Source organism: Trachurus japonicus, chromosome 13, assembly GCF_045865225.1.
Source record: "Trachurus japonicus isolate A0001 chromosome 13, Traja_1.0".
NCBI lineage: Eukaryota > Metazoa > Chordata > Actinopteri > Carangiformes > Carangidae > Trachurus > Trachurus japonicus.
Window position 1 is genome coordinate 7,105,392 of NC_140919.1, and position 15,879 is coordinate 7,121,270.

General features: G+C 43.4%; 1 protein-coding gene across 1 annotated transcript in view; it reads right to left on the reverse strand.

The window, feature by feature from the left end:
• Positions 1–15,879, reverse strand: part of myo7aa (myosin VIIAa) — a 210,465-nt gene that overhangs the window by 45,904 nt on the left and 148,682 nt on the right. Inside the window, exons 25-27 of the mRNA XM_085794753.1 lie at positions 13,949–14,125; positions 6,081–6,170; positions 5,846–5,973 (exon numbers count right to left, since the gene is read on the reverse strand). Of these exons, the coding sequence (XP_085650879.1) occupies positions 5,846–5,973; positions 6,081–6,170; positions 13,949–14,125 (395 nt within the window). The remainder of the gene's footprint in view (positions 1–5,845; positions 5,974–6,080; positions 6,171–13,948; positions 14,126–15,879) is intronic.

Sequence of the window (15,879 nt, forward strand, 5' to 3'; positions counted from 1 at the left end):
AGAATTTCTCCAATCTCAATGCTAACACCTTGGCTAAAATCTTGACATCTACATTCAGTAATGAGATGGGGCGATAAGATTCACAATGATTAGGGTCCTTATTCTTTTTCAGTATCAAGGATATAGATGTTTCTCTTAGCGTTTGGGGCAGTACACCTAAATCAAGAGACTCGTTATACATGTTTAGCATGTGAGGGATTAGGTGGGTGGAAAATTTCTTGAAAAACTCGGATGGGAACCCATCCGGCCCCGGACTCTTTCCACTCTGAAGTGTTTTAATAGCCACGTTCAGTTCTTCAGCAGTGATGGGATTTTCTAATATGTTCTTAGACTCTTCGTTAATAGTGGGCATGTTCAAATTTTGAAAAAAAACGTCAAATGTGGGACAAGAGTCATGCTCAGAGGAGTAAATTGAACTGTAGTAGTCCCTGAACATATCATTTATTATTTTATTGTCATGTGTATAACCATCAGCTGTTTGAATCTTTGTGATAAGTTGTGAGGCAGCCGCTTGTCTAAGTTGATGGGCAAGAATCTTACTGGCTTTGTCACCAAATTCATAGTGTGTATGTCGGGATCTCCAGAGCATATTCTCTGCTTCACTGGTTGATAAAGTGTCAAATTTATTTCTCTCAAGCAGAAGCTCCTTCAATAAGTCAGGTGAGGGGGAGGTTGAGTATGCCAGTTCTAATTGCAAAATTCGAGCAGTTATGTCTGATAATTTTTGATTAGCTTGCTTTTTATTATAAGATATATGTGAAATTATCTGGCCTCTCAGGTACGCTTTTAGTGACTCCCACAAAGTTGTACAAGAGATGTCCGGAGAAGAGTTAATCTCAACAAAAAATCCTATTTGGTCAGCTACAAAGTGCACAAATTCCTCCTGAAGTCTCCAGTGGGGTCTAGGAGTATTGTGCGCAAACCTAAAAGTAGCTGTGAGGGGGGAATGGTCTGATATGACTATGGCATTGTATAAGCAGGCCTCGACTGAAGAGAGTAAACGATTATCTACTAAAAAATAGTCGATACGGGAAAATGTCTGATGTACCTGGGAGAAAAAGGAGTAAGACCGAGTGGTGGGGTTCATGCTTCGCCATAGATCTGAAACAGCGTAGTCTTCAAGAAAAGAATTAATCACTTGGGCAGATTTAGATCGATTGGAAGGGTTAGCTGAAGACCTGTCCAAAACTGGATTGAGGCAACAGTTGAAGTCCCCACCTAAAATTAAATAGTGGGAGTCTAGATTGGGTAAACTATATAGCAAATCAGAGAAAAAATTATCATTGTCCCAATTGGGTGCATATAGGTTAGCTAGTATCACAGGAGTGTTAACAATACAACCTGTAACAATTTTGTAGCGGCCCTGAAGATCTGCAATGATGTCTGAAGGGGTGAACTGCAGAGATTTATGGATCAAAATAGCTGTGCCTCTTGACCGGCTATTAAAGAGAGAATGATATGATTGTCCTACCCAGCGCCTGCGTATCTTCATGTGATCAGATTTGTTTAGGTGCGTTTCCTGCAGGTAGGCAACTTTTACTCCCAAGCTATCAAGATGAGAAAGAACCTTATTTAACTTGGTGGGTTTCCCCAGCCCACGGACATTCCAACTGGCAAATGTTATTGATGTTCCTGTGGGGCTTAGTAATCTATTAGGTAGTACCATAAAAAAGAGCTGTCAAGTAATATGTCTCTATGTCTGCACATGGTTTGACTCCCGCCAAGATCATCTCAGAGAATGTACTTTGCAAAGTATCAGACAAAAACAAAGGAAAAAAAGACAAAGTAACAAAACAAAATGAAAAACAAAAAACACCCCCCCCTTGCACCTCCCCAACATAGGTGCCTACAAGATCCCATCAAATGTTCTATTAACATAACACTCAAAAGCCTCGCAAGCTAAGGTCTGGTCTATACATTAATTGCAAATCTGTCAAAATTTGTCAGGAAAAGAATGAATATCTACAAAGACGTAAACCTGTTTGCTCTCTTATTACTATAGTAGCAAATTCAGTTTATAGATTAAGTTGTGAACAATATAGCTCTGCATATAACAGCACTCACAGGTCCTTGTGCTTAATTACATTTCACATCACAGTGTACAATCAAACATTGTGTGCACAGGCACCAGGTGGTATACAGTAATAGTCCTGTTGCTGATAATATCAAACTCACAGTGCCACACGGAACCATATGTGTAACTTGTAATGAACAATAGCAACAGGAATAGAAAAGGAGTGAGAAACATACCTGCCTGCCGTCGATATGACTAATGGCAGCCATACTTACAGTTCCATAGCATGACAGTCCCACAGAGAGTAATGTCCCAAGGAGATGGCCAGCATAAAACATCCGTGGCACATGGCTTGTTTTAATTAGCGGCAGTACTTCTTATCCCGGTGAGGAAGATGCAGGTTGTATCACTCACTTGGGTCAGCATCTCGTGTCCCACGGTTAATGAAGTCCAGTGCCAGGTTGGGATCCTCAAAAGTGTGCTCCTTACTCCCCGGGAGAGTGACACGGAGCGTGGCCGGAAATCGTAGCCCGTACTTGGCTCCCTCTATGGATCTCAGCTTCTTTTTCACGTCTCCAAACTCTGCCCTTTTCTTCATAACCGCGGTGGTGTAGTCAGGATAAATATGCAGCATCTTTCCTTGATACATCAGGGGGCCCCGAGCGGACTTGCGTAGTATCTCATCCCTCGTATGTGTGTAGTGCACGCGCATGATAAACACACGCGGGGGGTCCCCGGGTTTTGGTTTTGCTCGTGGTGATCTGTGGGCTCTGTCCAGCAGCGGGGCTTCGCTCAGGTTCAGTATGTCTTTCAAAAGTTGAGACACAAACTGCGTGGGCTGGCCCTTTTCAATCCCTTCCTCAACACCAGTAAGCCGCAAATTGTTCCGCCTGGAGCGGCCTTCTAAATCTTCACATTTTGCCTGCAACTCCCTCACATCACCTTGAAGTTGGGTCACAGTGGCGCAGAGCTCGGTAGTACAGTCACCTGTGTAGTCGGCAGCTTTCTCCAGCTCCTTCAGTCGGTTATCATGTGATGCTAACGAGGCCTGCAGGCTAGTGACCGCCACCGATAGCTCGCTCCTCACCGAGGCAATATCCAGCTTAATATCTTCCCGCAGTGTCTGAATGGCTGCTCCAATCTTTCCGCAGACAGAATCCCGCAGGGAGTTGAGCGAGTCAGAGAGCATCTTCGATGTGAGCGTATTGCTGCCAGTCGAAGCCTCGGGTGAAGCCGGGCAAGCCGCAGCGGCCGGCACCGTGTCTGGTTGGGCGGTGTTGCGTTGTTGTTTCGCCGACTGGTTTCGAGTGTTTGGCGCCGCCATTGTAGTCTTAAACGCTTTCAACTTGTTGTTAGATGTTTAAACAACTTTAAGACACAAGAATGACTTATTTTGACAGTTATATTAAGTTTTAAAGAGCGACCTTGTCGGAGCTTGCGAGAGACGCGTCTACATCCTAGCACGCGCAAACCGGAAGGCTGCATGATCTATTTATAATGATCTGGTACAGCCATAGGCGGCCTTACCTATGTTTCAACCGTTTCAATTGAAACGGGCCCCAGCCACCGGGGGGCCCCCAGCTGCCAGCCACCAAGTAAAAGACAGTACAATAATTCATAGGTTTCACCTTATCATACACACACACACACAGGCCTACATCCACCACACACACAAACAGCTCTGTCCACCGTGCGGTCACACACTCGACCCCTGATCCGCTCTACAACCACTGATGCGCGTATCATGCCACACCGCGATGGTAGCCTACTAATCGCTCCTGATTAATAATACGGCAGGAAATATCAATAACAACGTAGGTTTACCTTTGAAAACGGCCCACAAAATATCAATAGACCCTCGTTTCCTTCTCCCAGTATTATTCCTTTTCTCTTAGCGTTTCTTTTGTTTTTCCTGCTTTCCTCCTGATGTGCGCCCAGTTGCGTAACCTGATGATTGACGTCTGTCAATCACTTTCCTCCTCTTTTCTTTTTTTCCTTGGGTTAAAATGCCTCCAAACAGGCGATCTATGAGTATGTCCTAACTTCACAGAGAAATAAAACACAGCGAGAGCACAACTAAAATGTGATATTATTCGCAGCTTATTTACAGATTTTAATAATGGAGGAGACAGCTGTCTGTCTGCTGCTCCAGCACCGCAGCACCGACAGGATCAGTGCCTATAGACGTCTGTCTGTCCTCATGTCTCGTCCTTTCCTTATCCGTGGTCGTGGTGCTGAAATAACGCGGAGCACTTTGCTCTCATTAACTTTTGTTGCCAATTTAAATTCAGAATATTGTTAAAGCCTGTAGTTTCTGATTGTGTTAAGATTCCTGTTCATGTCTGAAAATGTACATAATGATTTTGCTTTTTGATGAAAACCAACTTCAGTCCTCGTTTTTTCTGCTAAGTCCTGGTTTCTTGCCCTGATAGTGATTTTAACACTTAATATGTTGTGCGTAGCTGGGATGCATGGATAGTGCGTTTACTGCGTCCTTTCAGGGTTTAAAGCATCAGCGACACATGGGCACATAGCTGGCAAATAATTTTATGTTTAACAGGGTAGGGCCTCATATGAAATATTGAAACGGGCCCCCAGATGTCTAAGGCCGACACTGGGTACAGCCTCTGTCCTACATGAACACTGCTTCAAATGCTCAGATCGGGTTTAGTTTAGATTGATAAATACCAATCCTTGCGACAGATTTGGAGGACACCCTTTTTTTTTTGGTGTGGGCACATTTAATAAATGAGGGTCAGTTACAGTAACCTTTTCACTGCAACATGTAAAGGTTAATCACACAACACAGTGCCATAGATATTGCAGGTTTTGACAGAGTGGGTAAGTAGCATGTTAAATCTTGTCTCAGTGAATTTGGAAATTCATCCAACAGACCATATTCATCTGTCATTGTGGCCTTGTGCTACAGTTGTGTCCAGCTTAAGCCCTCCTGAGCACAGTTTTAAAGGGATAGTTCACCCAAAATTGAAATTTCACTCATTATTTACTCACCCTCATGTGGACTAAGGGCTGGGAGAAGTTTCAGAGTCCTCCGTGGGGGCTTCAATACAAGACGGACGTTACATACGAGCAGTATGGAGGTATTTGGATGTTTTTTGGTGTGTCTTTTTGTTATGAAGACAGTTGGTATCCATTTGCAACCGTTATATGGACATGCAGTGCTACGCCGAGACCCCCTGTAACTCAGAGAAGCCACGGAGGACTCTGAAACTTCTCCCAGCCCTTAGTCCACATGAGGGTGAGTAGATAATGAGTGAAATTTCGATTTTGGGTGAACTATCCCTTTAAGTCATGGTTTATGTCCATGTTATACTGTACGTTATGTACAAGGGGGCAGTTGTCAGTCTGAGAAGTGAAGCTCACTTCCGCGTTCAAAAAACTGCAATCCCCTCGAATTCCTCTGGGGGCTGGTGTCAGAAGGGAGCATTCCCCATAGACCCCCATGTTAAAATCGCCGACTTTACATCCTCAGTAAACATGTTAAAAGCCTGGTGTCAGAACGTTTTTTCGTCTCAATCGATAGTTTCTACCCCCGCACACACTCTGAGGGGGGTGAATTTTTTTTTAACTCTACAGTTTTACTGTTATTAGGTTAAAATTCTGGCCAATCAGGGCGCGGAAACGTTGAGTGACAGGTCTGAGCAGCTCCGTGGACAGCTGCTTCGAGGCCAGTGGGCGGGTTCTCGGCCGGCCAATCCAACATGGCGCTGTTCAGGCCGCCATATTTGAGTCACAAAAACGACTCCCCAAAACCAATGGGTGACGTCACGGACGCTACGTCCATTCTTTTTACAGTCTATGGTTATGTACCTCAGTGCTGGTCTCAGGATTCCATTGCCAATTATGAAGTGAAGTTTCTCCAGATTGGACGTTGGCCTGTCCTCCAACATGCTGTTGCCATGGAGACCATACTCGCCATCGTTAAGGCGCTTGGTGACCTGAGAAGAATCACACGCAAATGATTTTGTGGTTCAGCAACAACAACACAAACTCCAGATGTTAACTAGCAGCAAGGTCATTTCCTTGTTCTTTCTCTTTTTCCCACCTCCTCAGTGATCTTGGATTTCTTCTTCAGGGTAAGAGACACCAGTTTGTGCCTGACACTGTTCTTCTTGTGGCTGTCAGAGAGAGGTGTCTGAGGGCAGAACAACACAAGACTCTCTCAGCTTTCAAATCTCATGCGAGCAGCGCACTTGGTACATAAATATCTGTACATTAGTCAATGGATAGCATGTATAAGAGGGGAGGGGCTAGAATAAACAACTTTAATAAACCCAGTTCTCTCTTACGACGGAGTATTAGGGCCACATTTACAGATAAATAAATCACAAACTTCGAGAATGAAGTCGTAAATTTATGACTTTTTTCTCATAATGTTATGACTTTTTTCCTCGTAGGAAATGTACGACTTTATTCTCGTAAATTTACGACTTTATTCTCGCAATGTTATGACTTTTTTTCTTGTAGGAAATGTAAGACTTTATTCTCGTAAATTTACGACTTTATTCTCGTAATGTTATGACTTTTTTTCTCGTAGGAAATGTACGACTTTATTTTCGTAAACTTACGACTTTATTTTCGTAAATTTACGACTTTATTCTCGTAATGTTATGACTTTTTTTCTCGTAGGAAATGTACGACTTTATTCTCGTAAATGTACGACTTTATTCTCGTAATGTTACAATTTTTTCTCTCGTAGGAAATGTATGACTTTATTCTCGCAAATTTACGACTTTATTCTCGTAATGTTATGCTTTTTTTCTCGTAGGAAATGTACGACTTTATTCTCGCAAATTTACGACTTTATTCTCGAAGTCTGTGTTTTTTTTTTCCTTTTCTCAATGTGGCCCTAATACTCCGTCGTACTCTCTAGATGGCACTACTGTATCGTTTGGGGTTTAGGAAATAACCAGTGAGTGCCAAACCCCTTTTTTACAAGCAGAAATTAAAACACCAAACATACATTCATCTGATCATCTTACCTGAACAATTCCTTGAAACAGACAATTACAAAGGAAGATCAGTACCAAACATGTTTTAAGTACTTTGTGAAACTCTACCAGAAATAGCTTAATCACAGAGCAATCCCACAATATATGCCAGTGTTTTGCTTCTGACGTACCCAAGCTATCACACTGTCTCCACCACTTTTGCTTTGGTGTTATAAAGACACAAATAATACACTTTTAACCAAATTCCCACCACACAGGCAAGTTGGCATTCTAACCAATCCTAATCTGCTTCCTTTAACGGAGCCTTGATAAGATGCTTTCCAACAGTTGTTTCCAATAAAGAGGCGTGTTTCAGAGAAGCTTGGCAGGACCATTGTAAAGCTAAAGCCCCCATAGTGAAAAGGTGACTATGGTGGTGACCTAAATATGTCTGCATTTTGTCTGCAAGTATTTGAAGCCCCAAATCCATTATTTTGACCCTGAGGCATTTCTACATTACAATGTGTAATGTCTCCAAATCAGATACACTTTGGGTGAGAAACTCACACAGGATTTCTGCTCTGAAATGTCAAACTAAATTGTGTTTTCAAAAAGCATGTCCATGTAGGCCTGTTGGATTAATCAATGTTAAAGCAGAAGTGAGTGATCCGGTCGTTTTCGCTAATGCTGCGTTCGAGGCAGGCTTTTGAAATCGTAAATTACAGCTTCAAGTCACAACTTACGACTTTGTAGCGTTTCAGGCAACCCACTCGTTTTTTTCCGACCTGTTTTACCTGTGAAAGTCACTATAACGGCCACTCGTAACTTCCGACCCGTGAACTCCTACCAGATCAAACTGATACAACTTCACAGCACGGAAAAACACGAGTCTACGAGTTTCCTTGAACGCACCATAACAGTCCTCGTCCCTTCGTCGCCACATTCACGGCGTCCCTTGGCTGCACACACAGCCCTGCATGCCGTTCTCTCTCCTCATTGGATAAAAACTGTAGGATACGATAAATGTTTTCTCCTCGGCTCAGAGCAGAGCAGAGTGACTGACAGACCCGTGTTTCGGTCCAAACACTCTATGTAAGTGATTGCTGTCGGAAGATATAACTATTTAAGACTTATATTAACACAAATATATCACTTACTTCTGCTTTAAATCGTAATCGGATTATTTAGTTAGGACGATGTTAAAAACAGCCAATCGGTGGAAGGCAGTCGGTTGACGTCACGTTTTAGTTTTGTATCATCATCAGAAATCGGGTTTTCAAAGAAGAAAATCTGGATTTTATTTTTGGGCAAAATCAAACAGCTTTTATGTCCATGCATCCATGACTGCAAAGAAATATCTATGTATAAATGACTGTGTGTTAATCCCATAGCTCTCAAACTCTGCCAACTGCCAACTGCCAATCACTGTGGCCTATTTGGAAGATCTCGCAACAACACCATCAGCTGTCACCAACTTCAATCAAATTTGAGGATTGTGCATATCCTGTTGATTTTGTATATGTTCTGGAATTATACTGTTATTGTATTCTTAGATACGTCACAGTTAACATTATTGTGTTTGCTGACTTCAGTTTTTGATCAGCAACAGGATAACTTAAAGGGATAGTTCACCCATAATTCAAATTTCACTCATTATCTACTCACCCTCATGTCGACTAAGAGCTGTGAGAATTTTCATTGTACTCCATGCCTTCTCTGAGTTACGGGGGGTTGTGAATGGTGCTCACTTTTCTTCATCCAAAAAGACACACCAAAAAACATCCAAATACCTCCATACTGCTCGCCTGTAATGTCTAGGGCTGGGTATCGGTACTCGATACTTTTCAGGTACCGACCGAAACAACCCAGTACCAAGTAGTATCGAAACTGCGCCTGTCAATCGATACCTGCAATCGATTCTTTGTGTATCCAGATGAAGAAAAAATAAAAAATGACTGTTTCTATGGTTTTGCTCGCAGCTAATCGCTGCAAGTGTTCTTCGATTCAATGCGCAGTGTGATTGGTCCACCACCGCAACAACAACAGTTTGTACGGCGGTGAAGCGTCTCTCTCTCTCTTGTCAGTCTTTTGAAATGAGAAGCGGTAGCTGAACCCCCCCGCCGCCACCGCCGCCCACACACACACACCTTGTCTCTCTCTTTTTTCCCCTCTCTCTCCTCGCTAATCGATCGTTTTAAATCACCGACTTAACAGCTGCCTGTCATTTAAAAATGAAATCGCGGACAGTGAGACTCACCGTTACTGCTTCTGATCACAGCAGTACCGTTCAATGAAGCCCTCGTTACGTAATGAGCGCTCATCTAAACGAGGAAGTCTGCTCTCCCGGTGTAAACTACTACATCAATATTTTCCGGCCACTTCTAATCAGAGTCCGCACCTTGCAGAGTTTGCACTGCACCTCATTTGTTTTCTTTTTGACAGCGTTTCACACAGAACTTTCTGGTGGAGTCTTTCCAAGTTTTTCTTTCTGCACCAGTGAAAACTAAAGGGAACATTTACATTTTTCATACAAGATGATTATCTCATAAACTAGCCTGTTTTATTTATTTTATTTTATTTTATTTTTTATTGAAGGACTAGGCTATTGCCCTTCCCTAGTAAAAAATCTTTTGAATGGGGAGGAGTGGTGACATTCATGTAACCGATTGCTTTCTTTTCACATGATTAGTATCTAATTAAAGCAGAAGTAAGCGATCCGGTCGTTTGGGCTAATGCTGCGTTCCAGGCAGGCTTTTGAAACCGTAAGTTACAGCTTCAAGTCACGACTTACGACTTTGTAGCGTTCCAGGCAACCCGCAATTCGCGTTTCTCCGACCTGTTGCCTGTGAAAGTGCACTATAACGGCCACTCGTAACTTCCGACCCGTGAACTCGCACCAGATCGAACTGGTACGACTTCACAGGTCGAAAAATCACGAGTTACGAGTTGCCTTGAACGCACCATAACTTCTTGTCAGCCGATGGAGTTAGCAGCCCCCGCCCTCGTCATGGATCTATTGGTCCTTGTCCCTACGTCACCACATTCACGCGCATCCATTGGCTGCACACACAGCCCTTCATGCTGTTCTCTCTCCTCATTGGATGAAATTTGTAGGATACAAGAAAAGTTTTCTCCTCGGCTCAGAGCAGAGCAGAGGGACTGAGGGACCCGTGTTTCGGTCCAAACACTCTATGTAAGTGATTGCTGTGGGAAGATATAACTATTTAAGACTTATATTAACACAAAAATATCGCTTACTTCTGCTTTAAGTTGAAAAAAAGTATCAAATGAAGTACTCAATTGGTATCGGTATCGTGTTAAGGGTACTGGTATCGGTACTGGTATCGACATTTTTTAAACCATACCCAGCCCTAGTAATGTCCCTCTTGTATTGAAGCTCCGACATGAGAAATTGTTCCGAAAAAAATTAAATAAGTCTATATTTCAAGCTTGTTTGTAGCGGAAGCTCCCAGTGTCTCGGTTCACTGCTCTTCCTGTGTCAGTGCAAACCGGCGGAACAATTTCTCGTGTCGGGGCTTCAATACAAGAGGGACATTACAGACGAGCACTATGGAGGTATTTGGATGTTTTTTGGTGTGTCTTTTTGGAAGAAGAAAAGTGAGCACCATTCACAACCATCATATGGACCCCCGTAACTCCGAGAAGGAACGGAGGACTCTGAAACTTCTCCCAGCCCTTAGTCGACATGAGGGTGAGTAGATAATGAGTGAAATTTGAATTTTGGGTGAACTAGCCCTTTAAAACTAAAACATGGCCTGTTCATGTATACACCATACAAACACAGCCTAGTCTATTTCCATGTAATAAATATAGAAAATTGAATATGTGTATACATATTGAATATACAAGTACAGTGGGAGCCACATAGAAATTCTCCTGCCATGCTGTTCCCATGCTGTTCCCATGAGAGTTCCAGCAGAGCTCCAGCAAAGTCCCAGCAGCTGGAGTGACCCCCTCCTTTTCCTGAGTGTGACTAGTTTTTACTGGAACTCCACCCATTCAATGAAATACATGACATGACCAGGAGATGGCGCTTCTCTCACAGAACAGCACCAGAGGCGGCATTTAAAGTGCCGCCGCTGGTGGTGAGTGAAAATTCACATAATTCATAGAACCACGAGTACATGTTTGATTTAAGAAGTGAAATTATAACAGACCTAGCTACTGGAGATGCGCTGGCCACTGTTTTATCTGGAAATAAATTGTTGTAGCTAATAATACCTACTGTCAATTTTTTTATCACAATTTATTTACTGTGACTCTACATTTAAATAGGAAAAAACTAAGGGAGTGATGAAAGCCTTTTTAAGATGTTTGCAGTTGCAGGTATTCAGTGCATGCCTTCGACCAGGGAATTAGCATTATCATTGCTCAATCTTTTGTTTGCCCTAATGGGCCACCTATTGGTCACCCATTGTCACACAAATCACACAGAGCCTGCAATGGAGCTGGCTGTTCAACTTTGAAGGAGGACCGGGGGAGGGGAGGTTATGTTGGAAGGCTAGCTGGACCAGACTCTCTCCTGAGCAACAACACACTCCAAACCCCTGAACATTCACACCTGCTCCAGAGCATTACCATCTCCAAGCATCCCCCACCACTTTGACTATGAATTGATTAGAAAATGAGCAGGTATTTCCTTAGAAGGTCCTGCTTTAAACATTTTTATTTTCATGATTATCTTACATTATTATCTATCTTACAAAAAATGTTGTAATTTTGCAACAGTGCTTCATGGCAGAGGTTAGGAAAGTGTGGCAAGGTGAAGAGGGTCCAGGGCGGGCTTCGAACCCCAGACTCTCGGGTAACAGTCATGTGCGCTAACCATTCGGCCAAAGGGACATCCCCTTGGCCAAGTAGCCTATACTGTCAATCCCCCTATAAACCCCATTCCAATTTGATATCACAACTTCACAAAGTTGAAGACACCTGCTGCACCTAGTCTAATCTTTGTATGACTGAATTATTCTGCATAAGACCCTGACTTATACTCATAGTAATGCTGCATTAGCATCAAAACAAAGTAGGCTAAATAAAAAATGATCATACATAGTCTAAGAAAAAAAGTGGAAAAGTCAGGGGCCCACTTTAGTATTCTTTCAGGGGCCCCAGAATTCCTAGCAACGGCCCTGATTATCTGACTAACTTGCTTATACCACTCAGTGGACCGGCGGATCAGCTGGTGTGCAAGTGCGCGCTGTATAGCCTACTGTTAGTCTCTCTCTCTCTCTCTCTCCCTCTCTCCATCGCGCTGTACGTCTTCACAAGGCACAGGTCGACGTGTGTGGGGTGAGATGGAAATAAGAGCAGAGCGCACCTTCGCTCTCATGTTGAGTTCCATATTAAGACAGGTGCGTCAGTGCCAGTAGATTGCGCGTCAGGCATTTGGCTCTCCTAATGGGAATGGCTGGTTTGACGTGACTTTATCATTAAAAGTGAAAAAAAAAGAGAGAGAGAGCTGTCAACCACTCTAGACGCGTCAGGTCAGCATAGCGCAGGGGGAGGGATATTAGTATTCTGTGGTGAAAAATACACTAATTCATGAAATTTTATTGAGAATTTTACAGAGGTGCACAGCGCATGTTTACGGTGTCCTGCGACTCTGACCCCTACACCGCAGCAGCCAGCAACAGACTTTTACAAAATAAAAGCATGTGAGCAACATGCATTAATGCGCAATAAAATAAATGTCGGCGTTAATAGTTTAATGAGTTGCCATAACGCAACTTGCACAGCCCTAATAAATACACAAATGTAGCCCGTGGTTCTGAGACGTGACTCGCTGTGGTCACTAGAAATGTATTTATTTATTTGCGGATCGGGAGTGAATGAGCAAGCCAGAGATGCATAGCAGATTTCATGGTTGCCGACTGGCAAAAACTGAAAGAGGGGCTTGTAAATAACTGTTTACATTACAGGGTTCACACAAACAAACAATAAACATCCAGTAGCCTATGTTAAGCCTCAGCTGTGCCATGGCGAGGGCACACGACGCACGTATAGCTCCACGATCATGTGGTTTTAATTTATGAACCTCATAATTATTTCTCTTTCCTCTTGTTTGAATATAAGGGCGGTCACTTAGGACCACACTTTCATTTTACACATACAGTCTCATGCGTGTATATTCACGGACACGTTGGCATGTTGTTTATTTATTGGTTAGGGTTTATTTGCGCACCGTATGCTTCAGTGTTAACATTAAAACCACCACAAGGCAAACATTTAGTACTAGAATGCAAATTCTGTAGACAGGTAAACTGCGAGTGATATACATTTTTATTTGTGCTCTGTCGGTGTTTATTTATCTTTGAAGCTACTTATAGATCGCTTGTTTTGGAGGCAATTATTGCAATTCATCTGAGGGAAAAAAGAAAGGAGGAGGAAAAGTGATTGACAGATTAACTCGGGTCAAAATCACTGCTCCTCCCCGTGGACAAATGAGACACTGCAGCTCATTTTCACACGGGCTGCAGAGGGGCGTTAACAGTCGTGGCTGCGTTCGCTACGTCATCGTGGGGGATTAAATTATCGCCACGGGCCAAGCGGGAGCCCGTCACGGACCCGCCACGGACCCATCACGGTCCCGCAGAGGTTCCACCAGGGACCAGGGGGAACTTCTAGGTGGCTACATCTGTAGTATACACATTTTCTCCAGTGAGGTACAGCAAGTAACATACATAGTACATATTTAAGAGGATACTGCACTTAATAAATGAATATAATACAACATAATAATACTATGTTTTACATAAACTAGAGTGGCACTCAGAAGAGGCTCTACAATGACAAAGGTCAAAAAAGCCAGGGAAAGTGGTTTAATTCTCTGGATCAACCCCTTCACTGGCTCTGAACCAAAGTTTAAAGAGCTTCATCCCTCCACAATGTTTGGTGGAAAGCAGTCATTTTTGTAGAATTCTGCTACGGGGTGAAATGTATTATTATTATTTCTCATCCTCACCTCCCCTTCCCCCTGCAGTGCCTGCAGCTCTCTCTTGTAGGTCTTCTTTCCCAGTGTCTCATAGATCTTGGTCATGACAGGGATCTTTTCACTTCCATCGCTGATGGCTGTGTGATACTTGGGTTCCGGCAGATCCCCCATGAACCTCAGCACTGTGATCCAGACTGCAAGAGCGGCCTGGGCCCGGACATGGAGGACACACTTATTCATTAGGTTGAAGTCAGTACTGTTGACTTTGACTCATTTACTAACTAACTAGTTGACTAACTAGTCATTGATGGCCATACTCAAGATTACTTCAGGATTTTATTACATTCAAAATTATGACTCATTATAAAAGGATAATTAGCGTTTTTTACAACCTGGACCTTATTTCTAGCATAAAATACGATAATCACCCAGACAACTTTGGTGTCATTTGGAGTCATTTTGACGAAATTAGCCCCAGTGGAGCGGCGCGTATATCCGTATAATGCGAGTACTCGGGGCACCCAAGGCTAGTGCTATTCCCCTCCGAGCCCGTGGTGGCATGTTATCAACATCCGGGGTCTGTAGGTTGACTACTGATCTCTGACCGCGTGTTTCTGACTTGTCAGAACAAAATGAGCAGCTGGATGAAGTTCAGCTTCCACAGGCTTCCTCTCCTCAACCTGGACTCACTAAATCTCCGGCTAGTTGAGATAAAAATGGAATGATTATTATCAGAATGAGCTGGGCAGCGGTCAGAGATGACATCATCCAGGTCAGAGGTCAGTAGGTCAACCTACAGGTGCAGGATGTTGATAACATGCCGCCACGGGCTCAGAGGGGAATAGCACTAGTGTATCCAGGGCATTTCAAAGGAGGTTAAATCGAAAGCAACTGTACTTAGTTATTTGTCTAGGAAGAAGTTTCACCTCTCATCCAAGAGGCTTCATCAGTTCATGTACGCATCTGACCAGGCTGGGACTGGTCCAACTATCTGGTGTGGAGACTCACTATTTAACCTCTTGTGTGGGCGTTCACAAGGGTGATGATGTCACTGGTTCCCTTTTGTGCTCCAAGTGCCAACGACAGTCGTTTAAATGACTGTCTTTGATGGAAAGTTGGTTTCGACTTCGTTAGTGCCCTATTGTGTTATAACGACAGTCGTTGGAGTCACTTGCCACTTGTGAACAGTAGTTGTTCTTTGAGGCTAAATTGTTGAATCTCCTGGGAAGGGATGAAAGGGCAGCATTGTAAATTGGAGATAGGTGGTGTCTGAGGCCACCTCCCCTGTTGAGGGATGGTTTCTCTACTTTTACATAGATGGCTTCTTTAACTCCTCTTTCAAACCATCTGTCCTCTCTGTCTAGGATTTGGACATTGCTGTCCTCAAAGGAGTGGGCTTTCTCCTTGAGGTGTAAATGGACAGCAGAGTCCAGGCCTGAGGAGTTCGCTCTCCTGTGTTGGGCCATGCGTTTATGCAGTGGTTGTTTTGTTTCTCCAATGTAGAGGTCTTTGCATTCCTCGTTGCATTGGACTGCATACACCAGATTGCTTTTGTGGGTGTGTGGTGTTTTGTCCTTGGGATGTACAGTACAAGTCTCTGTCTGAGTGTGTTGCTGGGTTTGAAATACACAGGGATATGGTATTTGTTAAAGATCCTCCTGAGTTTTTCTGATACTCCAGACACATATGGAATGACTATGTTGTTTCTCTTGTTTTGTCTTTCTTTCTCAACCACTTTGCTGGTTTTCTTTCTGGAAGCAGCTGCAGTTTTCACAAAGGTCCAGCTAGGGTAACCACAAGTTGTGAGGGCGCCTCTCAGGTGCTTGTGTTCTGCCCCTTGGGCCTGTGAGCTGGTGGGCACGTTATCAGCTCTGTGTTGCAAAGTTCTGATAACACCAAGCTTATGTTCCAGAGGGTGGTGAGAGTCGAAAAGTAGATATTGGTCTGTATGTGTGGGTTTT